At 41.0% G+C, this 19,349-nt stretch overlaps 1 protein-coding gene across 3 annotated transcripts in view; it reads left to right on the plus strand.

The window, feature by feature from the left end:
• The window catches only part of esyt2b (extended synaptotagmin-like protein 2b), a 228,597-nt gene that overhangs the window by 98,845 nt on the left and 110,403 nt on the right, over positions 1 to 19,349 (plus strand). For all 3 annotated transcript variants that reach the window (XM_072576195.1, XM_072576196.1, XM_072576197.1), the window contains exons 4-6: positions 403 to 479; positions 7,890 to 7,962; positions 8,899 to 8,988. In XM_072576195.1, coding sequence (XP_072432296.1) covers positions 403 to 479; positions 7,890 to 7,962; positions 8,899 to 8,988 — 240 coding nt within the window. The remainder of the gene's footprint in view (positions 1 to 402; positions 480 to 7,889; positions 7,963 to 8,898; positions 8,989 to 19,349) is intronic.

Here is a 19,349-nt window from a genome sequence, read left to right on the forward strand (position 1 = left end):
TTTAAGGGTGCATACATGAGGATCAGTGGTCGGCACAACATAGTGGGCTAAAGGGCCTGTTCTGTGCTGTACTGTTCTATGTTCTATGACTGTCTTGGTCGTGTTTGCACTTAATTGCTCAAGTTCCCTTCTACTGGTTGACAATGTAAAAAGACCCCTCTCCTCATATTTCCAAAAGTTTCAAAACCAGTATCGCATATGAGTCTTGTTATAATTGAAACATTATTCCTACAAAACCCTTAGAATGTTTTGAAGTATTGAAGCACCTAAAAGAAATCAAGTTGGTATAAATATAAAATTCCTCCAAATGTGAAAAAGAATTTATCGAAGTTTGAGATCATCATCTGTTCAGGAGGGCTTTCAAGACTGTTAATTATTAGTTCTTTGTTCATCTCTTTTCAGCCTCTGCGGATTGATGGGGTGAAAACATATATGGAAAACATAGACAGTAGACAAATTATTTTGGATCTTCAAATCAGGTAATTTCCACAGAACCATACTCAATTGTTGGTTACGTTTATCTGATTATATATATTTTGAGTGTGATAAATCTGGAAAAGAACAGTAATTCCGATTTGGACCTATTTTGAGGTTTACCTTTGAGAGTACTAATTATTAAATTATATTTGGCCATGCTTTTCTTTCCTTCTGAAGGATTTAATTCCTTGTTGACAGTAATAATTTTTGGAATACCAGGCTTCCTTTCTCTGTTGAATCCATGTAGCCATTGAGTCATAGAGATGTCCAGCACAGAAACAGGCCCTTTGACCCAACTTGTCCGTGCTGACCAGGTTTCCTAAACTGAATTAGTCTCATTTGCTTGCATTTGGCCCATACCCCAGACACCTTTTCATTTCTGTGTACCTGTCCAATAAGTGAGGCCCCTTTCAGTCATGGCTGACCATCATGGGTTTCATTCTCATTTTGTCTTTCTGCTTCCCTGGAGCAACATCGCTTGTGACTGAAGAGACCATTGCTGGAGTGATGGTCCTGGTGGTGGTCATTGATCTGCTAGGACTGCTGCACTCCTTCCTTTGTGCCCGCTTGTCTGCTGCAGCGCTCATCAGCTTCTTTTTCCCTGTTTTGAACTGTTGGTTCAGGGTGCTTCTCCATCTCATGCACTCAACTGCAAGCCTTTCCCAGGACTCCGTAACGATTTCAAGCACCTTCATGTCCCTCATGCAAACGTCCTTGTAGCACAGCTGGGGACGCTCAGTGGGTCTCTTCTGGATGCAAGCTCGCCATAGAGGATATCCTTTGGGATACAGCCGTCCTCCATGCTGTGGACGTGGCTCAACCAGCTCAGTCTCTGCTGCCTGAGCAGAGTGTACATGCTAGGAAGGCCAGTGCGAAATAGGACCGCTGTGTTGGATGCTCTGTCTTGCCAGGATATACCCAGGATATGGCGGATACTCCTCAAGTGGGAGGTGTTCAGTCTTCTCCTCTCTGGCAGATGTAGTCCATGTTTCATTGCCAAACAGCAGTGTGCTTATGATGCAGGCTTTGTAGACTGGCATTTTCGTTTTCACTGTCAGCTTAGTATTTGTCCATACTAGAGTTGTGAGGTGAACAAATGTTGAGGCTGCTTTCCCGATGCCTCTTGTCGATCTGTGTCCAAGGAGAGGTTGCCAGTAATGGTAGAGCCAAGGTACGTAAACTGATGGAAGACATTGAGTTTGTAGTCGTCGATGGTGATGACCGGCAGTGCCTCTGTGTCCTGTTCCAGGACGCTCGTCTTAAAACTGATAGTCAGGCCGAAATCCTTGCAAGTTTGAGAGAGGCTATCTATCAGTAACTGGGGTTCCTGCTAGGTGTGTGTTGCAACTGCAGCATCATTGTCAAATAGCATGTCCCTGATGAGTGCCGCACATACTTTTGTCTTGGCTCTGAGGCAGGCCAGGTTGAAGAGCCTGCTGTCTGAACTAATGCGTAGGTAAATCTCCGTTGCGGTGCCAAAAGCATGTTTCAGAAGCATGGCAAAAAAAAAACCCAAAGGGTGTGGGAGCAAAGGTGTAGCCTTGTTTGATGCTGCTGTGGATGTTGAAGGGCTCAGAAGAGCTGTTGTGGAACTGTACTGTCCCCTTCCTGTTACTGTGGAAGGATTCCATCATGCTCAGCAGTTTTGGTGGGCAGCTGATCTTCAGGAGAACCTTGAAGAGGCACGGTGGCACAGTGGTTAGCACTGCTGCCTCACAGCGCCAGAGACCCGGGTTCAATTCCCGCCTCAGGTGACTCTCTGCGTGGAGTTTGCACATTCTCCCCGTGTCTGCGTGGGTTTCCTCCGGGTGCTCTGGTTTCCTCACACAGTCCAAAGATGTGCAGGTCAGGTGAATTGGCCATGCTAAATTGCCCGTAGTGTTAGGTAAGGGGTAGAAGTATGGGTATGGGTGGGTTGCGCTTCGGCGGGGCGGTGTGGACTTGTTGGGCTGAAGGGCCTGTTTCCACGCTGTAATGTAATCTAATCTAAAAATCTAAAGGCAGTCTCTGTTGAACCGGTCGAATGCCTTGGTGAGGTCGGTGAAAGCGACATACAGGGGCATTTTCTGTTCTCTGCACTTCTCCTGCAGTTGGTGAAGGGAGAAGATCATGTCTACTGTTGACCTTTTTAGCTCGGAAGCTGCGCTGTGACTCTGGGTATACATGTTCTGCCAGTTTCTGCAGCGAGTCAAGATGACCCAAGCAAAGGCTTTGCCAACAGTGTTGAGGAGAGAGATGTCTCTGTAGTTATTGCAGTCGCTTCTCTCGCCTTTGTTCTTGTAGAAGGCAATGATCTTGGACAGGGCAATGTACCTGTCCAAATGTCTTTTTAAATGTTGTAATTGTACCCACCTCTAGCATGTCATCTGGCAGCTCATTCCATGTACGCATTACTCTGTGTGAAAAAGTTGCCCTAAGGTACCTTTTTGGTATAACAACTTCTCTCAAAGACCGCAAGAAATTATACAGAGTTATGAATGCAGCCCGCTTCATCACGAAAACCAGCCTTCCTTCCACTGACTCCATCTGCACTTCCCACTACCTCGGGATAGCAGCCAACACAATCAAGTATCATTCCCACTCCATATCTTCCATGCTCCTTTCTTTGCATATCTTATTTCCTTATTGTACTTCCAATGCCACTAAGTGTCCTCCATAACCACAATCACTGTAACTAAAATGTACAGAACAAATGAGCCATTGGCAAGTCTTTGTAATATTGATGAAGCTGACAGGCTAATCAGTATTTGAAAATCTACTGTAGAAACTAAATTGTTCAGCCTGCAACTTCAAAGGTTTAATCTGAGCTACTTATGCTATAGATGATAAAAAAAAGGTTATTACCCAGCCCCCACCTCTTATTCTAATAACAAAGATCCAGGCCTTTAAAAAAATATCTTGAAGGAGAGTTACATTAATGAAAAACAATAAAGCTGTCAACTGAGCAGTTCTTGCAGTTCCCCACTGCAATTGATTGTGTCAGTTGTGTCAACCAAAGCAGAGAGAACAGTTGACTGGATGTGTTTTTCCAGATTAAAACTTCCTGAGAAAGTAAGAAGAGCAATATATCTCAAAAGTAATATTGAATGACTGGGCTCTTTTGGTTCCTAAATCAGAACTACAGTTTCCCAGTGGTTCTGGATGACAGGTTGTGAGCCTTGTCTTCCTACAGAACAGGTCTTATTCAATCAAACTATGGGCAAATTTGGAATGTTCACCCCACAATAGAGCCAGCAAAGATTTTCCACTTGCACTTTTATCCTTCATTGAAGAAATTTGTTGGGAATAGGGGGTGGTAATCCTGGAAATGGGTCCTACTCATCCATTCGAGAAGGCCTCCTGGCATGTTCTGACACTGGGTCGGATATTGAAAATTTATACAGTCATATCAAATAGTTCAAATTTTGAAAATAGTTTGTCAGCCTCATGAACTAAACAGATGATTAGTGGTCTCTGTTTTGGCCCTACTCTTTGTCCTAGATGTCTTGGCTCTATCTAATCCAACCAGTGTTCTTGATTATTGATTTTATTTTAGCTCTGCTACTGTTCAAAGTTGGCTGTGTTCAACTGCACTGTTGTACTTGGTTGTAATTCTTTTACTATTCTTTGTTATGGTTCTAGTCAGCACATTTCAACTCCGTTCAAATGTGCTGACTATAGATTATATAGGTTCAACTCAGTTACTCGGGTGGCTTATTTTGTTTTTATTTTTGAGTTGAGCATCCCTGTAAAAGTAATGAACTTCAGATGCTGCAATTGGTTCAGTAAAGGTGCTTCTTTATTGCTGTTTATTCTTGGTAACCGATTGAAACAATTGAGCACTTTGCTCTGTGACATCAAAGGGATATAAGACTTGAATGTCCCAGGCTCAGTGTGAATAATTTGTTTTCAGGAATGGCATCAAGGAACCAGTTAGAATTGTATGACAACTTGGAGATTTGTAATTGCTTTCACTCATGCTAGCTTTTAATTTGCAAATAATTTTTAAAAACCAAATTCCTATTTGCAAACTATCATAGTATAAGCTTTCAGTTCACGCAGATATTTATTCGTTCAGGCTTCTGGATTTCTCATTCCCTACTGGTATTACATGACTGTGGACATTACTTTAACCTGGAAAAAAAGGGTTGGAGAAATATTCCTGCAGCATTGTTTCAGTTTAAAAAGAAGGCCTGCTGTGATCATAAGCATAAGTGTGCATTTTGTGGTCTTATGGCCTTACAATTGATACACTTTCTCTTTTTTTGGCAATTGCTGTCAGACTAGTGAAGTGTTTCCAGCATTTTCTGTTTAATTTTAGGTTTTCAGCAGCTGTTTTTTGACTTTGTTCCAGGTTTACTGTGTTGAACCTATTCTACTCTTTGTCTAGTATCCAAACCTTGGATTCTCATTATTCATTGTGATTTTATGTTGAACCAATCTTCACATCTTTATCCCACTTTGTTTCCTGGAGACTGTAAGGCACAGGAGCCCATCAAGCTTGTTGTGCAATTTAGTGAGATCAATGCTAATCTGATGACACTAAACTCCACTTGACTGCCTTATTTCCATTCACCTTAACTTGTTTGCTGATTAAAAGTCTGTGCATCTTAGCCTTGAAAATACTCAATGACCCAGTGTCGACAATTCTCTGCAGTAAAGAATCCATAAATTCACTATCCCTTGAGAAAAGAAATTCCTCCTCCCCTCTGACTTAAATGTGTGACCCATATTCTGAAATTATGCCCTCTGATTCTCAACTTTCCCACTAGGGTAAAGTACTTCTCAGGATCTAGCCTGTCAAGGCCCCTAAGAATCTTCAATGTCTCAATAAGGTTGCCTCTCATTCTTTTAAATTCCAGGAGTACCTACTCAACCTATCCCTGTAAAGAGAGTCCTGCCACATCCGATTCAGCCCAGTGAACTTGTTCTGTACGGCCTTCTTGATTAAGGAACCCAAAACAATTGGCAAATGCCAGTTGTGGGCTGATTTAATTCCTTGTATCATTGAATCCCTACAGTGCAGTCTGCACTGACCCTCTGACCAACATCCCATCCCACATTATGCTTTTACCATGGCTAATCTACCTATCCTGTACATCTCTGGACAACCACAGGACAATTTCCTTTTTAGCACATTGCCAAATCACCTAACCTGCACATCGTTGGACTAGGGGAGGAAACTGGAACACCCAGAAGAAACCCGTGCGAACAGTGGGAGAGCATGCAAATTCCACATACAACGTTACTCATGGCAGGAATTGAACCCGGGTCCTTGATGCTGTGAGGCAGCAGTGCTAACCACTCTGCTACTGTGCCACCCTTTTGAATAGTTATGGCAAAATCTGCCTGCTTTATACTCCATTCTCTTAGAAATAAAAGCAGCCATTCCATTTGCCTTCCCTTTTACCCACTAGTTTTCTGTAACTCATGGGTGGGGATGTCAAAATCCCTTTGTGCCATAGTTTTCTCACTTTTTCTCAATTTAACTAATATTGAGCTCCTCTATTCTTCATCCTGAAGTACACAATCGTGCATTTTCCCATGTTATATTCCAACTGCTTTGTTTTTGTCCACTAGTTTAAACCCCTCTATATTTGCAGAATCTCATTCTCTCCACTTGTTTTACCACCTATTTTTGTGTTATCTGCAAACTTGGCTGTAGTGTATTCAGTTTCTTATTCAAGTCATTAATATATATTGCTGATAATTAAATCAATAATGTTCCTTTCCATTCTAATGGAAAAGTCTGAGGTTAAATTGTTTGTATGAAATTAGATATTTAATTTGAAGTTTCATTAGGGCATGTGTAGGTTTTATTTTGTTTCAAATATTCAAATACAGATTAAGTATTCTGAAAAAAGGTCGCTCCTCTGGGGCAGAAACAATCAACAGTTGGTTTGTCACCAAACCTCCTCCGAGTTTTAAATTACAGCACAGCTATAGTTTATTATGTTTCAGCTGCGATGTGAGGGCATACATTTGTGTGCTTGTTTATGGGTTGTATTATTGACGTTCAGTAAAGTAATGCAGTTGTCGAGTCTGCATTAGAGTTCATGTCGATCACTTGTATTTAATGTCTGGGAAAAAAAATTTAGTATGTCACATGGTGGGATTAAATACATCTCTTCATTATGACCATGGGTTATTGTTTTGATCATAGTTTGTATAATATATACTGTTCATTGCTTTCAGAGCAATTACTTGAATAACCCTTTTAAGCTTTCAAGCATGAGATTTGAGATCAATTTTGATTCCTTGTGGTACATGTGAATGGAAATTGGATTGGAAGGTAGTAATTTGTTCAGATGTGACCACCAAGGCCAAGCCTTCTATGAATTGTTCCATGTATTTCTGCTATAATTTTGCAGTGTTGTAACTGATCTTGTCAGTCTCATCATAACAGCTTGTAGTTGTGGATGGCAGAGAGCCTGGTTGGTAAACTCACTTGTGAAGAACCTGATGTTCAATGGTATTAAATTAGATTACTTAATGTGGAAACAGGCTCTTCGGCCCGACAAGTCCACATCGACCCGCCGAAGTGCAACCCACCAAGACCCATTCCCCTACATTTACCCCTTCAACTCACACTATGGGCAATTTAGCATGGCCAGTTCACCTAACCTGCACATTTTTGGACTGTGGGAGGAAACCAGATCACCCGGAGGAAACCCACGCAGACACTGGGAGAATGTGCAAACTCCACACAGTCAGTCACCTGAGGCGGGATTGAACCCGGGTCTCTGGCACTGTGAGGTAGCAGTGCTAACCACAGTGCCGCATAGTCCAAGAGATAAACCTCTTGTTTGTCTTTGTCATCTCTTCACGTGCTAATTTCTTGTTTTGTTTGTTTTGAAGCTGGAAATAAAGTTTGTGACTAAAACTTGAGTTGTTTTCTGTCAGTAATGTGGCCATGGCATATATGTGTTCTTATTTCTGGATGGCTGTCAAATGCAACTAGCACTCTAATTAAATGGGCAGTATCCTTCTACATTAGGATTTGAGTAGAGTTGGGATAGTTTTCAAATTAGAGCAAACAATTCTCGAAATCTTAGCATCTGTGGACAGAGAAGCTGAATGAATGTTTCAGCTCAATTACCTTTCAGCAAACAGTTTTTAAAATGGTATTAAATTAGTTGCAATTATTAATATGCTCACCATTTTGCTTCATGCTGTAAATGTAAAGCAGCTCAAGATCTAACAATGTTCAGATTCATGGAATAATGAACGTTAGAAAGGAACTCTGAAATCATTTGCTTCTGAGCCAACTTTGCTAATGTTATCTTGTTGCATCAAGAATCTGTTGCTGATAGATGCCTACTGAGCTTTCTTTTTGCTTTAACATCTTGGGGTTTTCAATAAAAGCCTAGATTAATGACTGATTAACATTGCTTGGCATGTTGTTTACATGATACTTCTTTTCATCTTCCCAGCTACGTTGGAAACTGTGAGATAGACCTAGAGATTAAGAAGTACTTTTGCAGAGCTGGTGTGAAAGGTATACAGGTAAGTGCCTTAAATGCTAGAACTCTTTAGATGGCTGACTGCACTTTGGATACATGCGTATCTTCGGCAGTGCTTGTGAAGTGGTAATTAACTGTTCTTAACTGGTGTCATGTAATATGTGGAATTGAAAGGCAATCAACTTTAACTGCAAGGATCACTATTTCAGAGTTTTGTTTCTTTATTACCTTTTAGGGATCTGAGCATGCATATTGAAGTTGTCCTTAGGAGATGTAGTTTAGAGAAATGGGATTGCTAATCATCTGAAGGAACAGCTTGATTGACTAAATGGTCTTTTTGTTTGTATTCTTGTGTTCACTTTACTGTGTTCTGTCTGGCTCCACCACCTTCTGAGGGTAATTTGGATGTGTGCAATAAATGCTGCCCTAGCCAACAATGTCGATATCCTGTGAATTAATTAAATAAACATTGTAAAATAGCATCCGTTGCGTACCAAAGTGCTTTAATGCCTGGAATTATAGAACATTAATAGGTACTGAACAATCAGACTTGCCTGATCTGCTTGTGGATAATTTCATGGAGGGAAAATAGAATAGAATAGAATGCTTCAAAGTCATTTCTTTGATCTGGGGGCTGTTCACATAATGTTATATAAGATAAACTGAAAGGGTTGCCAGAAGCTGGAAATCAGATACAAAAACAAAAACACAAATTTCTGGAAAAACTCAGCAAGTTTAGTAGCATCTGTTGAAAGAAATCAGCGTTAAAGTTTTGGGACCAGTGACCATTCAGAATGGAACATATTCTGATTTTTCTCCACGCGTTATCCATGATATTGGTTATGGATATGTCTGAGAATATGTTTGAGAAGTTTTGGTCCTTGAAATGTGTTTTGAGCACAACTGAGCTGTTCTCTAATCTGTAAAAAGAGATGATATTTTTTTCTGAAATGATCTGGACCATTTATTATTTTTGCAGCTGAATGGTATAATTCGTGTGATTCTTGAACCCTTGATTGGTGACATGCCACTGGTTGGAGCACTATCACTCTTCTTTCTCCGCAGGCCTGTGAGTATCTTTATTATCTTCTGGAATTGTTGATGCTGGACTTGGTGTTAGGAAAACAAAACTGCATACACTCTTGTTTCTGACACATCCTTACATCTGCAGTGTACCACCTTTTTATGTCCAGGCAGTATAAATTGCTCTTGTATTATACTTTATGATTGGAAAAAACACTTGCATTCCTCCATTGTGATATTAGTAACAGGTTTTCTACTGGTTTGTGAGCCAGAAATCATGTGGCATAAATTTTAAGATGATCAAAAATATTTAAAAGTTTGTGTCTAACTATGTATTTGTGTATGCAATGGTCAGAATTTAAAACTCTCTGAAGTAAATTGTGGTTGTGAAGCAAAGTCCAAAGTCATACTAAAATGGGACTATCGAGTTAGTGCAGAAAAGAACATTAAAAGTTTATCGTGTGTATATGGGAGAGTGGAGTAACTAGATAAGACCTAACAAACTGAAATGCCTATTTCTGTGATATAAAATGATCTTAACTAATTATTTTATCAGTGGAGTTGCTCTTAAAATAATTCCTTCGCCAAGCAAGGTCTTTGTCTAAAATAGTCAGATCCTAAATTTAGATGCTTTAACCATGGTTAACAACATATACTTGTAAAGCTGCTTACACCCTATTTCTGTTTTGAAAATGTGAAATCTAATAATGTTGGATCATTTAGTTCACCAGCAAAAATCTTTACCTAAGCAACCATATATTTGTTACTGGTGATAAGCTTACAAATTTACAATTTTAAGTAACTTTATTAACACTGAAATGCACGAACACAGTTTGATATTTGGCTCAGTCTGTGCCTGCTGGCATTTACTTGCCACATATCAAATATGTTAAAGTACTTATTTTAAATAGATTTTCCTTAAAAATGACAGTTAAGTTTGAAAATAGGATGGTCAACTGTAAATGCTAAATAAATACCACTAGCAATAATAAGGTGAATCTTTTGGATATTGAGCAAGAAACTAATGTTGGCCTGGATGTTGAGAGGACATTTTCCTTTTGAATAGTGCTGCAATGATTGGGGCGGCATGGTGAATCATTGGTAAATACTGCTGCCTCTCAGTGCCAGGGATCCAGGTTTGATTTAAGCATCATGGAACTGTCTTCGTGGAGTTCGCCTATTCTCGCTGTGTCTGCCGGGATTTCCTCTCACAATCCAAAGATGTGCGGATTAGATGGATTGGCTGTGCTAAATTGCCCCATAGTGTACAGGGGTTTGTGCGCTAGGTGGATTAGCCATGGGAAATGCAGGGTTACAGGGATATGGTGGTGGGGGACGTAGGGGTCTGTGTGGGATGCTATTCGGAGGGTAAGTGTGGACTCGGTGGGCCGAATGGCCTGCTTTCACACTGTAGGGATTCTATGATTGTATGATACAAAATCTATTGAGTTTACCAGCACGGATGATCTTTTCTTTACAGTCTTAAGTCTAACTCTGTGTTTCAATTATACCTATCATTCATTTAATAATATTATATAATATGAAGCTTCTTTTGTCAGTCGTTCGTTCCATCACTGGGTTGGCCAGCATTTATTGCCCATCCCTAATCGCTCAGATGTCAGTTAAGAGTCAACCACATTGCTATGGATCTACAGTCACATGTAGTCCAGACTATGTAAGGATGGCAGTTTCCTTCCCTAAAGGACATTAGTGAACCAGATGGGCATTTCTGATAATTGACAATGGACTCTTGGTCATCATTAGTCTCCTAATTCCAGATTTTTATTGAACTCAAATTCTACTATTTGCCAAGGCTGGATTTGGACCCAGGTCTCCAGAACGTTGCCTGGGTCTCTGGTTTAACAGTCCAGTGATAATATCGCTAAGCCATCGCCTCCCTGAATGCAACCTTTTGATTCTACTGTATTATGGATCTGCACTCTAATCTGCTTTTTACTAACTTTAATTGTATATCGCATTAGATGGGTATGTACATCTTTTCAGATCTAAGTTTTCTCTTGGGAAAGCTTAAAGCATGAAATATTGGATTAGGAGAGAGTCTCTTTCAGTCCTCTAACATGAGCAATATTCAGAAAGTTCTTAAAGTTTGTTTGGCTTATTGTTGCTCATCCATTTAGAATTAAAAACATAGAACAGTACAACATTGTATGGCCCGTTATATCTGTGCTGAACACAGTGCATTCTAAACCAACCCTATCTGCCTGTACATAATCTGTGTCTCTCTCCCTTGCCTGTTGATGTGGCTGTCTAAATGCAGTTTAAAAGTAGCTGTCATATTGCTTCTACAACCTCCCCTGGTAGTGTATTCTAGGACTAATGCCATACACTCAGCAACTGTTTAATACATTACAAAGATGGGAAAGCAGTGGTGTCATGGTATTGTCACTGAACTTGTAATCCAGAGACCTATATAATGTTCTGGGGACCACCACCACGGCATATGGTGAAATCTGAATTCAATTGAAATCTGAAACAAAAGGTCCAATGAGACCATTGTCGATTGTAGCAAAAGTCAATCTGTTTCATAAATGTCCTCTACACAAGGAAATCAGCTGTCCTCACCTGTCTGGTCTGGCCTACATGTGACTCCAGCGTCACTGCAAAGTAATTGACTCTTAACTACCTTCTGAAATGACCTAACAGTTGTACCCATCGCTATAACTTCTCAAAAAACAAAAGCAGGAAAGTAGACCACCTGGCATCACGGAAGCCATTAGAAATGATAACCCCACAAGCTCTTCCTTCCTCATGTCCGAAGACTAATTCCAAAATTTGGAAGCACTATCTCACTGGTCAAGCAATAGACTGACATTGTCAGTAGGTTATGATTTTATGAATATGACGAGATTCTGAGCAAAGCCAGACCTAACAGAGGTGGCTTCAAAGTGGTATACAGTTCAGAGCGGGAGGCTGTGGGCACATTCAAAATTGATTGCGGACCCTGTGACATCTCTGAGCATCAGGTTAATTGTGGGCAAGGAAGCCACCTGCTGATGAACACATGCTGTTCCAACTCACCTGATGAATCCATATTCCTCCACATTGAACATCATTTGGAAGAATCATCTAGGTGGGAGTTTTCAATATCTAACTCCAAAAGTGGCACGGAGTCGGAATAATTGACTGAACTGGTTAAGTCCTAAAAGATATGGTTGCTATACTGGGTCTGCAGCAGGTATTGAGGGAACAAATGAAAGAGAGAGAAGTATTTTTGATGTCATTCTCCCAGATCTGCTTGCCACCGATACATTTGGTCATAACTATCATTTGGCGACCACTGCATTGTCATTCTGGAGACAAAGTTCCATCTTCACATTGACCTAACTGAGTAAAACAGTGCATGGCAGTATCACCATACGAAATGAGATACACTTCGATCAGAACAGATTTAGCAGCTCAAGACTCAGCTTTTATTTGGTGTGATGGGCTGTCAGCTGCATTAGAATTGTAATCCTAATACATTCTACAACCTCATTGCCTGGTATATCTTCTGACTATCATCAAGCCAAGGAATCAACCCTGGCTCAATGAAGAATGCACGGTGGCACAGTGGTTAGCACTGCTGCCTCACAGCGCCAGAGACCCGGGTTCAATTCCCGACTCAGGTGACTGACTGTGTGGAGTTTGCACATTCTCCCCGTGTCTGCGTGGGTTTCCTCCGGGTGCTCCGGTTTCCTCCCACAGTCCAAAGATGTGCGGGTCAGGTGAATTGGCCATGCTAAATTGCCCGTAGTGTTAGGTAAGGGGTAGATTTAGGGGTATGGGTGGGTTACACTTCAGCGGGGTGGTGTGGACTTGTTGGGCCGAAGGGCCTGTTTCCACACTGTAAGTAATCTAATCTAATCTAATCTAATCTAATCTAAGTAATCTAATCTAATCTAATGCAGGGGAGTATTCTGGTACCAAAATTATTGGCATAGCCAAAGGACAAGCTATCAACCTAGTGAAGCTATAGAATAGGACCATTTGTGTGCCAAACAACACAGCAGTATGTGATCGAGCTAAGCAACCCCACAACTAATCAATCAGATCCAATCTCTACAATCCTGCTGCAAGCAAATGTAATGGTGGTGGACAGCTGATTGGAGGAAGAGGAGGCTCCAGAAATGTTACTTATAACAATTGCCAGTCAGAAGTGCAAAGTCCCTAGTATCAAGAAGCCAGTCTTCAGCCATAATACCATGAGATATTGGAGCAAAGTTCGGCCATTTGGCCCATCCAGTATGGTTCACCATTTGATCATGATTGACATTTTTTCAGTCCTATTTTCTAGCCTCCTTCCCATTACATTTGATCCCTTTACTAAGCAAGAACTCATCTATCTCTACCTTAAAGTACACTCAATGACTTGGCCTTCTATGGCAGTGTGCTCCACAGATTTGCTGCCTTCTGACTGAAGAAATTCCTCTTTATTTCAGTTCTAAAGGGTTGTCCCTTCATTCTGTGATTGTGCACTCTGGTTCTGATCTCTCCTACTAGTGGAAACACATTCTCCACGTCTACTCAATCCAGGTCTGAGAGTATTCTGTAAATTTCTTTGAGATTCCCATCCCCACCCCCTAACCTTCTAAACACCATCGAGTATGACCTTTGTATCAATCTTGTGAGGGACCTTGTCAAAGGTTTAATAAAAACCAAAAGAATTGTGGATGCTGTAAATCAGAAACAAAAACATTAAGTTGCTGGAAAAGCTCAGCAGGGGTCTGGCAGCATCTGTGAAGAGAAATCACAGTTAATGTTTTGGGTCCAGTGACCCACTGGATTTGACTTCTCTTCACAGATGCTGCCAGACCTGCTGGGCTTTTCCAGCAACTTATGTTTTTCCTTGTCAAAGGCTTTACTGAAGTCAATATAGACAACATCAGCTGCTTTTCCCTCATTAATCATCTTTGTCAACTCCTCAAAAAACTTGATCAAATTAAGGAAGTACAACCTCCCCTGCACAAAACCATGCTGTATCGTTACTAAGTCCATTTGTTTCTAATTGCATATACATCTTGTCTCTGTCACTGATATGAGGCTCACAGGCCTGTAGTTCCCTGGATTATTCCTGCTACGTCTCGTAAACAATGGCACAATACTGGCCCCCTTCATCCTTCTAAACTGCATCAAGTACGGACCTAGTGTTTTCAATTGCTCATATAACAAGTCCTTCATCCATGGGATCTCTCTTGTAAATCTCCTCCTCTGGCCAACTCTAATGCCAGCACATCTTACCTAACATATGAAACCCAAAACTTGTGTGATATTCCAAATTCAGTCTGACCAGAGCCTTACATAGCTTCAATAACATGTCTTTGCTCTTGCATTCTAACTCACCAGTCACCGGCTGTCATCCTTTATCCCCACTCTCTGCCTTCTGCTACTCATCCATGTCAGTATCTTGCCCATCCTCTATCCATGTCAGTATCTTGCCCCTAATACAGTGGGCGCCATCCTTATTTAGCAGCCTCTGTGTGGCGCCTTGTCAAAGGCCTTTTGGAAATCCAAATAGGTCACACCCACTGGCTCATCTTTGTTTAACTTGTCCATTGCCACCTCCAAGAATTTTAACAGATTTGTCAGGTGTGAAGCCCTCCTCCTCCTTGACAGAGCTGTGCTGACTTTGCCCTATTTTACCATGCACTTCAGTACTCCACAATCTCATCCTTTAATAATGGACTTTAAAATCTTACCAATGATTGAGGTCAGGCTAATTGGCCTAGTTTCTTGTCTTTTGCCTCCTCCTTTCTTAAATAGGGGTGTCACATTAGCTGTTTTCCAGTTCTGAGATGTTCCCCGACTCCAATGATTTCCTGAAAGATCACCACCAATGACTACATAATATCAACTGGCTCCTTCAGGTTCATTTGGTCCAGGTAATTTATCAGATATTTCAGCTTCCCCAACACCTCCTTCGTGATGGACACGACGCTCACCTCTACTGGTGTCTTCCACTGTGAAGACTGATGCAAAGTATCTATTCAGTTCATCTGCCATTTCTTCGTGTACCATCACTACTACTCTTGCCTCATTTTCCAGTTGTCCAATGACCATTCTTGCCCCCTCTAATCTTTTCAACATTTTTTTTAAAAATTGCAATCTTCTTTCATATTACTAGCTAGCTATTTCATCTTCTCCACTCTTATTACTTTTTTTAGTTGTCCATTGCTAGATTTTAAAGGCTCCCCAAGAACTGTAACAAACACTACATTGAACAAACCGAAAACTAGCCACCAGGATACATGAACATCAACTAGCCACAAAAAGACATGATCCATTCTCACTAGTGTCCTTACAAATGAGGAAGGACACCACTTTGACTGGGACAACATTTCCATCCTAGGACAAGCCAAACACAGACACGCATGAGAATTCCTAGAAGCATGGACGTCCAGCCAGAACTCTATCAACAAACAAGTTGACTTGGACCCTATTTAATCACCCACTGAGGGGAAAAAAAAGGAACTGATATCACCACAGGAAATGACATCACCAACCCAAGGAAACCTAAACACATAAATAGCGGGTTACTAAAACTAGTGCTTCACTGGAAGCTCCCTGATGTTACCTAGTATAAGTGACGAAATATCTGAAAATGAATTTTTCCAGCTCAGCAAGGAGCTTCTGACTGATTTTTCAATGCGCACTATGCCTTCTCTTTCGCTTTTAAGCTATGCCAGAATTCCCTTGTCAGCCATGGTTGCCTCATTGTCCCTTAGTATGTTTTTTCTTTCTTAGAATGAATTTTTGCTGTGCCTCCTGGATTGCCCCCTCAGACAAACTTGCTATTACTGGTCCACTGCCTTCCCTGTTCATTTCCCCTTCCAATCAACTCTGACTTATGTCTTTGTAGTTACCTTTTACTCAATTGTAATAATGTCACATCAAGCTTCTTCCCTGCAACCTGCATGATGAATTATTTCATGTTATGATCAATGTCCCAAAGGGTTCCTACAGTTCATTCCATGTGACAATAAAATACAGCTGGAGGCATTGGAAACGGCACTGAATATGCCCATATAAACATAATGACAATCATGCTGAAGATGTGTGGTCCACAATCAGCTGTATCCCTAGCCAAGCTGGTCCAATCCAACTACAATACTTGCATCATCTTCCACCCTCTTCTATTGGGCAGGAATACAAACATTTTAAAACCGAGTCCTAGAGCTGTACAGCATGGATACAGATCCTTTTGCTTCAATTCGTCCATGCTGACCAGATATTCTGAATTAATCTAATCTCATTTTCCAGCATTTGGCCCATATCCCTTTAAACCCTTCCTATTCATGTACTAACCAGATGCCTTCCTCTGACAGTGCATTCCATTTGTACATTACCGTCTGCATGAAAAGTTACCCATTAGGTCCCTTTTAAATCTCTCCCCTCTCTCCTTAAACCTATGCCCTTCTGGTTTTGGACTGTACCATCCTGGGGAAAAGACCTTGACAGTTCACTCTATCCATGCCCCTCATGATTTTATAAATCTCACCATCTTATGCACCAGGGAAAATAGCCGCAGCCTATTCAGGCTCTTCACAGCTCAAACCCTCTAACCGTGGCAACATCCTTTTAAATCATTCTGAACCCTTTCAAGTTTCACAACATCCTTCCTACAACAAGGAGATCAGAACACCGTATTCCAAAAGTGGCCCATCCAATGTCCTGTACAACCACAACATGATCTCCCAACTTCTATATTCAATGCACTGACCAGTAAGTGCAAACATACCAACACATTCAAGATTAAGTTCTTCTCCCTTGTTATCAAACTTATGAAAGGACCTCTTGGGTATTAGAATTGACCTGTGGCTGTAACACTATATTCTGCCTTCTGTTCTCTATTACTCTGATGTACTCATTTAAGGTATGATTTGTCTAGTTAGCATGTGAAACAATACATTTTACTATTTCTGTAAATGTGATCGCAATTTATCAAATCCAATCAAATCAAAAATATGAAAAATTGCCCCCGTATGTCCTGCACATAAAAAGCCGGACAAATTCAATCCAGATATTTCCGCCCCTTTGGCCTATTTTTCGTTATCCGTAAAGTGATGGAAGGGGTTACCAACAGCATTATCAAACAGCATTTGGTGAGTGATGTTCATGCCAGCCAGCCAATGACTCGCCAAAAAGAGACAATCTCTCATCGCACTGTGGCATTCAATGATGTGGCCATCACTGGTTTCCCACACATCAATGTGCTGGCATGGCCATTGGCCAGAAACTGAACATGGGCTAGTCATTTAAGTATTCTTGGTGCAAGATGAAGTCAGAGACCAGGAATGCTGCAGCGGATAGCCAGCGGGCTCCCAAAAATCTGATGACCATCTACAAAGTCCAAATCGGGAGTGCGATGGGGTACTCCCCACTTGAATGGATGAGTGCAGCTTCAATAGCTTTCATGTTCCTGTGTCCTGAATGGTGTCAAGCGTAATTGATTGGCACCGTATCCACAAAGTTTTACATCCTCCATCACCAATGTTCGGTTGTAACGATGTGTAACATCTACAAGATGCACTGCAGAAATTCACGAAGGCTCCTTAGACGTCACCTTTCAACTGGAAAACTTTTTCTGCAAAGACAAGAGCAACAAACACATGGAAAAACCACAGCATGCAAGTTCCCATCCAAGCCACTCATCATCCTGACTGGAAATGCTATGCTATTCCTTCAGTTTGGCATTGTGTGTACCTACACCAAATGGAGTGATAAGATCAAATTCAGACAAGCAGAATATATGTCTTTCTATGGCAATATGAAAATGACACCTGCAGGAAAGAAATATGGGATATTGGAAAATATGCTCATAAAGGCTTCAGATCATGCCTTGATTGCTGAGTTTTAAGTGTCCCTAGCAACCAAGGGTTCTGAAAACTTTGTTTTACCTTGCTGCTGCCAGCAGTTGATGTTTTATCAAATCTGTTAGCTTCCAGTTTCCACCTTTGTCAACCAGTTTTTGATCTGACCTGTGTACTTCACTGTATAATAAATAGCCAAAACACATTGATAAGCTGAGCGTCTTCATAAATTTCGTTTTGATCCTGGTTTCGAAGAAGTTAAGTTGTGTGCATGTGTTTGTTTCTACTGTATATCAATTTGGAATATTGCATGGAGTACATTTGAAATCAGGAAAGATAACAACTTGAAGCAAGAAAATAAACATTACTTCTCATGCAGAATGCAGTCCTTGGCATTTGCCATTGAAGTAAAACAGAACTAATTTAAGAAGGAAATTACAAATTGTGAGCTATGAAGTGATAATAAAATGTCACTCTAAGATGTGAAATGGAGTAATAAATAGTGGATGATTGTACATTGGACAAGTTGTTGCATTGGTGGCCCTTTACATGGTCTTGGGCAGCCACTGGTAACACCAAGTAACCTTGCTGTATTTTCAACAGCCATTAGTCAGGAAAGAACAATGGAGTAAACACACTTTTCTAAAAATCTTTGTTAACAAATTTTGGCAGATTTATGGTAGGGTGTCACAACTGTGTGCAGTTGACAGGTCAGAACCCACTGGCAATTTTGTTGTCGTACAGCATCATATATTTGCTAGAACTTTTGTCTTAATGCAAAGTAATGAGCATCAAAGCAAACTTTTTAAGCTGCTTCCTTCACCCAGTCCTCCTCATCCATCTGGTTTCCAGTTTCTTCTCAAAGATTTGAACTTAGGGTCACCTTCTCCCCCACCTTCATCTACCTATTGCATTCTCAGCTACCTTCCCCTCAGCCCCACTCCCCTCCTACTTATCTTTCAGCTTCCCCCCCCCCCCCCCCCCCGCTGCCACCCCCACCCCCCGGCCCACAAGCCTCATTCCTGATAAAGGGCTTACGCGCGAAACGTTGATTCTCCTGCTCCTTGGATGCTGCCTGACCTGCTGTGCATTTCCAGCAACACACTCTTGATTCAGAGTCCTACAGCACAGAGACAGGCCCTTCAGCCCAAACTGTTCCATGCTGACCAAATTTCTTACCAATTTAGAATTACAGATACCAGAAGCAAGTTGAAATTGTTTTCCCCAAATGACTTTATTTGTGTGTGCACATATTCATGCACTGTGAAGGCACTTTGTACCATTTACATGATGCGCTGCAGTAACTCAGCAAGGCTCCTCTGACAGCACTTTCCAAACCTTCAATCTCTTAACACCTAAAACAACAAGGAAAGCAGTTTACTTCCAAATCACAAGCCTCTGATTTAGAATGATATCATTGTAGCTTCACTGTCACCAAGTCAAAATCCTGCCTTCCCCCAAAACAAATAGGGATGCACAATAAATGCTAACAGTTATGACCAAATGAACAAAACACTTTTTAAAATCCTGTTAAAGATTATTGAAAGACTATGCAACAATGGGAGGCATTATTCGAATTCTGCACACCTGGACATTAAGA

The sequence above is a fragment of the Chiloscyllium punctatum genome, chromosome 8, assembly GCF_047496795.1.
Source record: "Chiloscyllium punctatum isolate Juve2018m chromosome 8, sChiPun1.3, whole genome shotgun sequence".
NCBI lineage: Eukaryota > Metazoa > Chordata > Chondrichthyes > Orectolobiformes > Hemiscylliidae > Chiloscyllium > Chiloscyllium punctatum.